This window comes from Brachypodium distachyon, chromosome 1 (genome assembly GCF_000005505.3).
Source record: "Brachypodium distachyon strain Bd21 chromosome 1, Brachypodium_distachyon_v3.0, whole genome shotgun sequence".
Classification (NCBI taxonomy): Eukaryota; Viridiplantae; Streptophyta; class Magnoliopsida; order Poales; family Poaceae; genus Brachypodium; species Brachypodium distachyon.
In genome coordinates, this window is record NC_016131.3 from 64,205,109 (window position 1) to 64,213,657 (window position 8,549).

An 8,549-nucleotide genomic window follows, 5' to 3' on the forward strand; every position below is an offset into this window, starting at 1 on the left:
ACATCGTCACTAGCAAAAAAAACTCAACTACGCATCAAGAATCTCAGTTTCGTACCTAAAGTGCCACCTTTGCTCATGAAAAGAAAAACAGAAATAAAAAAGGAGCAGAAAAGGAAGTAGAAAAATGAAACTGGAAAAGAAACGTGGGAAGTAAAATGAGAAGAAAACGAAACGAAAAAAAGGTTGCTGCTTAGATACTTCTCACGAAAAATAACAAAGAAAAATGGCGGCCCAACCTACACGATCCATGTCCTGTTATTTTCCACCTCCAGCCCAATAAAGGCCATTCGGAGCAAACAATAGAAATGGATAAAGGCTAAGAAAGGAAACTAAAAGCCCACAAGCATGCTACTTCGGCCCAACACAACACATAAGCTAGAACGCACGCATCTTAGTGCAGAATAGAACAATTCCGATGGTCAACTGAGAAAATAGCAAAACCCTAATTAAATTGATTTCTGTGGAATAACAGCGATCCGAACTAGTACTAATCTGAAAAAACCCATTACGAGATAGGGCCCCCCGCAAATGGGAGATCTACGACATGCTTCCTTTCAGCAATGCAGGTTGATTCAGTTCAAGAAGATCCGGCCAGATGTACCTACCAAGGACTCCAGAAACATCGTGGGCGAGCACCCAATCAGCAGAGCGCACAGATCACCGCCGGCATTTTGTCCAGCTTCCTTTGGATCCACAATGCGGTGTCGGTGCACGATCTGGAATTCGAACAGGAGCAGGGGCCTTGCCGAGGACATAAATAACTTGTGACGAGTTGATGGCCCGAGTGACGCAGATCGGCGTACTTCCGCTCCTGTTGGATTGGCCCCGCCTGGTCGCGCCAAATATCATCTGCCTCACCACCGGCCACCGTGTCGGCTGCCTCGTTGTCACGGCCAAGTGCGAGGTCAACAATGACGTGGTTTCGGGTTTCGTTTTGGTTTCAATCGAGATGGCACTGTCAGACCGTCTGTTGATCTGTCGCTGCAGAGTAGTTTAAGGTTCGATTCAGTGAGCTCTGCTACTACTACTCGTATATGTTTAGCATTGAACAGACGTTGATGATAATGCTAAGTTAACGTACGGCAAACTCTTGGCCACCTGCATCTGCATGGCCGTATGCAGCGGCCGGCAGCATGTGATAGTTACGAACAGCTAGAGGGGATGAGTGGTGAGTGGTGACAAGAATGTCGCAGCTGTTTGAAACTAGCGTGACATGAGGGGCTAGATTAGCACCTTGATTAATTGCGACGAACCAAGTAAGTGTGGACGGTCGTCTGCGTCATCAGCTTATCTGAAAAAACATGATAAACTCGACCTTTTGGACAAATTCGTAGTGACATTGTTCGTCGTCTTGGTTTCTTTTGAGCGAACTAGCACGAATTGGGACACCCCCTGCAGTCCATCGACCAAAAGTATTAAGCTCAGATCACTGTCTAGCTAAAGCAGCAGAATTTCATATCCATGATACTACGAACTAAACCTGAAATGAGACACTGATCGATCTCAACATGGACCAGAGATGATGGATCAAATGGACCCTAGCAGTTAACGACCTGGGCCCTTGAAGACGGGAGATGCCACGTAGAGTCGTATACGGAATTTGGAGACCCATGTATAATGATTCCATTAATTCTCAGGAGGTAGGTGACATTGATACATCTGCTCTCGCGTGAGATACGTAATCTAACACGCATCTTATCTCGAAAGTCCTCCTTCTATATCTAGTTCGCGAAATGCCAACCATTTCGGCTAAGTTCGAATGCATATGGTCCCCTAAGCACCTACTACTAGTTAGCCTTCCTTCCACGCGGGGAAGGGCCCCGTGACTAGAGAATGTTGTGGAAGTCTGTACTCCTCCCTGGTGTTTACACAACAATAGAGGCACCCATTATCCCTGATGTTTGGTTAAGAAGATCCCAGCTGGGGCTAAATGGTACTAGTAGCACTACAGGAGGAATGTTGCGAGTGGCAGACATTAGGCGTGTTAAGTAGGAGAGGAGTACTACACTTGCCGAGGATTTAGCACGGAGAGTGAGATAACAATAAGTTAAGATAATTAAAGTGCGCGTGGATTAGTAAGAGAGACGTTGCATGTGCAGCGTGCACAAGGTGAGGGAGAAGACGCGGGCAACACACGAGCCAGCCTTGGGCAAGCTGGATCACAGCCTGGACTCCTGCCAATGCAAGTGACTTGGAGCCCCCTTCCCGAGGCTGTAGCTAGGGACGACCTGGCGGTACGCCCCTACCACTGCACGGCACGACGCCTTCGTTTACTCCTCCAGCTCTACGCACAAAATGCTCAACGGACGTATCACGTAGTAGTGTGATGGTTGGTGGCAACTACTAGCAAGACCGACAGTGAAGACACACTTGCCATCAACTCATCAGGGGACGTTGCAGGGGAGACAAGCTTTGTCACGTGGCGCAGAGGCACCGAATGGTGCTTAAATCTTATCTGCATACGTGCAATGCAGATCGATCGTGTATGTAGCGGCAAGGGCCTAAGCTTGTCAAGTCTATCTAAGCTCCGTATCTGGTCCATCGCATAAGTGGGATACGAGTGGCCATATGTTTGTTAGTTTGTATACATATGTGTGGGGCAAATGCTGATAGGTGTAGGGTAGTATGATGGCGGCATATATGACTGTCCGGGCATCAGGTTTCTTTCTGAGTTTTCATTTTTTTTCAATCACATTTTGGGTGACCTGAAAATAGCAAACTTACAAAGAATGAGAGATATGATCTGCCGTCTGCTAGATCTTCCGGATAAGGAAAACACGCTCTCGTGGATTGCACAAGTGGCCTCCCAAGTCCCGAAGAAGGAGAATATGCTTGGAGGTATACACTTGTATGTACTACCAACGTTATTGCATCGAAGAAAATACTGGTAATTAAGAAACTACTCACTCGGTTCCATAATTCTTGTCAAAATATTACATGTATTTAGACGCTTTTTAGAAATAGATACATCCATTTTTGTGTAAATTTGAGACAAGAATTATAGAACGGAGTTAGTAGGAAATATGAGACAGTAGTAGCACTTCACATAGGCCTCATTCGGTCTGCGGGATTAATGGAGAATTTTACAGGGTTTCAACCCTTAGGATTTTTTTTCCTGCGTGTAGCATTCATTTCCTAGGAATAACAGTACTAGATTTCTAAGGGTTGTGTCCAAAATAAACTAATTTCTAAGAATTTTTAGCATTATGTATGACCTCTTGGAAAAATCCTAAGGATTGAAATGCCATGCACATTTTAATCCTCTACCTTTTTTATGATTTTAAAATCCTATGAACCGAAGTGATAATGTACCAACGTTTCCCAGAGCCCGGAGGAACTGACCATGTTGTAAGCACTCTCCAGAGCATTCCGTATGATCTATGAAGGAATCCACCGGCCGGTGTGTTCCTATTTCTGGTGGACATTTTTTCGAGGATTTCTGTTCAACACCGGAACACACAGGGAATGCCTGGGTTATATGCTTCTCGTCACCCACCTACGGGCTACCGGCTACGGCAGCATGATTGCACGGTCATAACAGTCCAGATTCTTTTGTCATGGTTTACACGTACACCTCCACACATGTGTGATATATTCAGCCTGAGCCTACCAGACGTATCACTAACACTGGATCAAAGTTAACCGACGCGGATCTAGAACAGTCACTGAACAGGAACACATACCCCTCGATCCTCCGTGGAACACGACTGATTGCTTCTTTGAACGAAAGCTTAAACTATGTTTGGACTGAGGAGGGGAGCCCCTCTGCCCAGCCTGTGCAAGGTCTCAGAAGCTTTGCTTCCGAGGAAATGCAAGATGATTCCTTCTTGGAAAATGAAAAGAGAAAAAAAGAAAAGCGATCAAATACAAAGGCCGCGCAACGTGATCTTATCCCCACCCCACGTCTGGAATCCCTCGCCTCTGGGGCAACCTAAATGAAGAGAAGGGGTCAAATAACAACCAGGCCGAAGGGCGAATGCTACGCTTTTCGGGGTCCACACGCCGTCTTCCTCAGCCATCATACAGGACCAAAAATCACGTCACTGTTCATTAAGCAAAGCTCCCTCCATCATCCGTACACAAGGAAAACATCATATACCAGTCACGTCTCATTTCGGTTCTCAGCACGGGCAGACGTGCTCGGCCTCGGCCTCATCCCCCCGTTTCTCCCACCCAACAAGGCGGCCGCACGTACCGCACCTACCCCTCAGCGCGTGCGTATCAATCAGGTACCGGCACCAATCCAAGGAGTACTTTCCCTTCACATTGCGATAATATAACTTTAACTTTGGCATGTCACGGGAGATTAGAGCCGGTACCCTCGCGCGGAGGCGGTCGGGGTCGGGCGACGCTGACGCGCCAACCGACGGTAGGCCAGCGCGTGATCACCAGAACGAACCCGGCGCCCGCGCGCGCGCACATCGATCATCCCATCGGCGAAGAGAGAAGCTATGAGGACCACCACACGGGGCCTCGCTCTCAATGGCGTCCCCCCATCTCCATCGGTCGACTGACTGCTACTAATAGAGTATTGCGATACGGCACTCCGAGGGCAGCGTACGTCAAGGGCTCTCCAGAAAGGCACCAACGTTTTTGTCTCTCTACGGAGAGAGGAAACAAACTAGTATTGCCCTGAAAGGGTTGCTGTATGTCTTTTGCTGACAGAAATACAAGTTTTTTGGGTTGTTAACCTGATCTGTAGATAAACCAAAACACCTGCAGGCATGGGAACCAACCAACACCCGAACTGGTGAGACTGATTGAGAAACTAAGTTGCATCTCTCTACAAATGAAACCAAACAGTATCGACGGTTCGAAATGAAACTGATTGAGAGAAAGAGGACGTTAGGTGTACCAGAACTCTAGCACACGGAAATGCAGCCAGATGATAACTGAACTCGGACAAGAATTTATACCGCGGAATCAGGTAGATAACACAGCAAGAAACCGAGATATATGTAAGCAGGTGATTAGCCGCGGCGAGAAGGGCAAAAAAAAAAAATGCTCGTCGGTTACACCGTCGCTGTCACGCAAATCAAACCAAAAGCTTGGCCGGGCTTCGCCTGGCAAGGGCAAGAAACCGACGCGTGTGGCGGGCGCCGAGCGGGACCCGTGCCCCTTTTACCACCTCGCCGTCGTCAGTGGCTGGCTGACTGGGACGACGGCGAGGGCAAGGGCTCTGGGCCCACTTGTCGGCGAGGGGCCGGCGACCCACGCACGTACGATTCCAAGGAACAATTGACACGAAATGTTCCTTCTACATTATTCAGCGAAAAAAAAACATTTGGTTGGGCGCACGTATCGGGAGGTCGACAAGTAGATGCTTATTAGTGCGAGCTGGCAAGGAAAGTGAGATGATCAGAAAAACAAAAGGTTCTTTTAAGAGCCTAGAAGTGAGGTGCAGATCGATGCAGGGCTTGCTCGGGACAAAAGAAAAATAAAATCTTTGATGATGGTACTCCTATATGGGTATGGCAAATGGAGAGGAGGAGCACAATAATGATTTGCAAAAGAATAAAGCGGTGGGGATGTGAGGCGTAGTGGTGAGGCCCCACCAGAAAGAAAGGACCCTCGAAAAAGAGAGACGGCCTAGGGCGGTAGCTCACAAGTCCCGTGTTGCTTGCTGCAACCGAGGGCCTCCACGTCCGTCCCCCACACCGTCCATTTCCCCATCCTTCCGTCGTCGCGCGAGCTTAACAGAAACGCTCCCCATGTAATTTAAACTCGCTCGGCCCGCAGACGGCGAGTGCTAAACTCGAAATGGTTGTTGGTGTCAGGTAGTGCACGGGCCACAAAGAGAGGATTCCAAGTTACTCATGTCTGCTGCGAGTGACCTTGACATGATCCAAGACGCCGCTCCATGGTCTCGTGTACTAGTGCTGTTCTAGCGAGCAGCATTAAGGGTTGTTGTGCAGGTGCTGCATTGGTTTGGACTGGCTGACTCTTCAGGGGCGATGGATGTGTGGATTGAACTGTCGTTTGCTGTAGTAAAGGGGATGCCACCAAACAAGAGAGATGCCATTTAAGAGCAAGACGAACAACAAATGCTGCAAAGTTTATTTCTCTCTCTGTGTGTGTGCTCCTTTTATTTATGATGATGAGGCTGCAACTCTGAAGAGAAGTGTATGATACAGATGACCTCTTTTGTAGTATGACAAAACGATCAAAAATATGTGATATAACTAGGTACGAACAACGAACAATCTAACACAAGACATTTTGATTGAACAGAAAGAAGGAGGAAAAAGAACGAGAAAGAGAAGGAAAAACATATAGGATTGAACATGTAACGGTGACCAAGAATTAGAGCTCAGGATTTATACGGGTCGGCGAAAAGAAGGAAAAGAATTTTTTCTGTAGTGTTTGCGGTTACCGGGACGACTCCACGGCGGCGGGGCCGTACAGGTCGAAGGGTGCCCAGAGCGCGTCGAGCGGGCACGGCCGGCCGGCGCCGAGCCGCGCCCACGGCTTGCCGGAGCCCGACCAATGCAGCAGGCTCACCGGCCCCGGGTGGAGGTCGCGGCAGCTGCCCAAGATATTGTCGCCGCCGAGGCCGTGCTGGTTCCACCGGTGTTCGATCGGCGCCACGTGCCCCGCGAACACCAGCAAGAAGGGCGGCAGAGACCCCAGCTCGTAGATGCGCCCAGGCGGCGACTTCTGTATCTCCATCCACCGCTCGATGTGCCGCGTGTATCCCTCGTGCCGCCACCGCGCGAGGTCGAGCACCATGACGCCAGTGTTGAAGTAGCACGGCCGCCGACCGGCGAACGTCCCGGAGAACCTCTTCTCCGACCAGAACCGGTCGGTGAAGTACTTGGTGAAGTTAGCGTGGCAGTATTCCGGCGCGCCGACGGTGCGGCCGGCGAGGTCGGTGCGCCAGAGCTTGGCGACGTCGTCGACGAGGACGAGGTCCGAGTCCAGGTAGATGACCCGCCGCACGCAGGGCTCGAGGAGGTCGGCGAGGTAGTTGCGGGCGTAGTTGAGCGGCTGCTCCAGCGCCTGCCTCACCGACGACGAGATGAGACCCCTGACGCGCTCCGGATCGAAGTAGTAGACCTTGAACCGGAGCTGCGGGAACACGGCGCGGACGAGGTCGCCCAGGCTCGGGTCGGAGACGAGGAAGTGGAAGAAGACGCTCTCTGGGCACATGGCGTGCTGCACAACGGAGTGGACCGCGGCGACCGAGCCCCTCAGGTAGCCCTCATCCAGGGTAATCGCGATGTGGACGAGCGAGGGGTCGCAGACATTGCCGGTGCCGTTGCCGCAGTCGGCGGCATTGCGGAAGGACGGCGCGCGGCGGAAGGCGAGGCCCCCCCTGGCGCCGCCGGCGATCTGGCCGGGGAAGCGGACGTGGCTGTCGAACTGCGACGACCGGATGGCCTCGGCGGGCGGGAAGGACTGCAGCGACGGCGACAGCACCACCATCAGCAGAGCGGCGGAGAAGAAGCCGGACGCGCGCGCCGCCCACAGCATCGCGCCGCCCCGGGCGCGCGGCCACCGCTTTCTGGCGCCGGGCCGACCGCGGCTGTGGTTCTTCGACCACCCCAAGACGCCGTGCAGGCGGGCGATGGCGTCGTCCAGCGGCAGCGTGGCCAGGTTTGGTGGCTAGGACGATAAAAGAGGGGGTGCAGCTACCGGCAGAGTCACCACGGATACCTCGCCTCCTCCTCAATTGGATCGCCTCGTGCTTTCTTGGCTGGCGGATCGGCGCGTGGAGTGGGGAAGAAGCGAGAGGGGCATCGAAGCGAGGTGTGGTAACGGGGGACGGGGTTGGGAATAGGAGGCGACGGCACCCACCAACCCACCGCGGCGACAGGCGATTCCCCTCCCCCTTGCGCTGCGACTGCTCGGCTTTCTTTTCTGCAGCGCGGTGGCGGCGGCGGCCTATTGTGTATGTGCCGCTTCGGTTTTTCTACTTTCGGGCTCTGATTTTGGGGATCCGGGGTTTATCTCTCGTCGTGCCTTCTTTTTCTCTCCCGGCCTTGAGAAGGGAGAGCGGGGTGAGAGAGGAGAGGAGGCAGCTTGCCTGGCTGAGCGGCAGCGGCTGCGGCCGAACTCAGTGTTTGGTTTTTACCGGTGCTTTCATTCCATCGATTTCGTGACTATGGTTGTTTTCCTCGATATCGGAACGAGATTTTGATTCCGCGCGACAGTTCTGCCCTGTTTTTGAAAATTTGTTACTGTAGTTCTTATCTGAAACTGTTTCAGAAATATCCATCGCATAACATAAGAACATGTAAACTCTGATCTAGAACTTTCCAACCTCTTATGATTAATTAAATCTGCTAAAGGCACGTGTAATGGAATGATGTAACATCTCTTAGGGACATAGGGTAACGGTTGACGTGGAAGAGATAAAAATGATAAAATAACTGTGAGCATTCTCTAATACAATTTTATTTCTTCAGATTTTATGATTCACCACATCTCTTTACTTAATTTTGTTCGTCATTGTGTCAAAAGGTAACTTTATTCATCAGACATTTATTATAAGATATGACACTAAAAAATAATACATCGTATTTTTATTATCTTTCTCTAGATGACAA

The 8,549-nt window shown here is 50.8% G+C and overlaps 1 protein-coding gene across 1 annotated transcript; it reads right to left on the reverse strand.

Annotated features, from left to right (window-relative positions):
• Positions 1 to 6,048: 6,048 nt before the first annotated feature.
• LOC100841465 (probable galacturonosyltransferase-like 7) lies at positions 6,049 to 8,051 on the reverse strand. The gene has a single exon (XM_003558057.4). It carries the CDS (start codon positions 7,471 to 7,473, stop codon positions 6,370 to 6,372), a length of 1,104 nt encoding a protein of 367 aa, XP_003558105.1. The 5' UTR covers positions 7,474 to 8,051; the 3' UTR covers positions 6,049 to 6,369.
• Between the last annotated feature and the right edge of the window lie 498 nt (positions 8,052 to 8,549).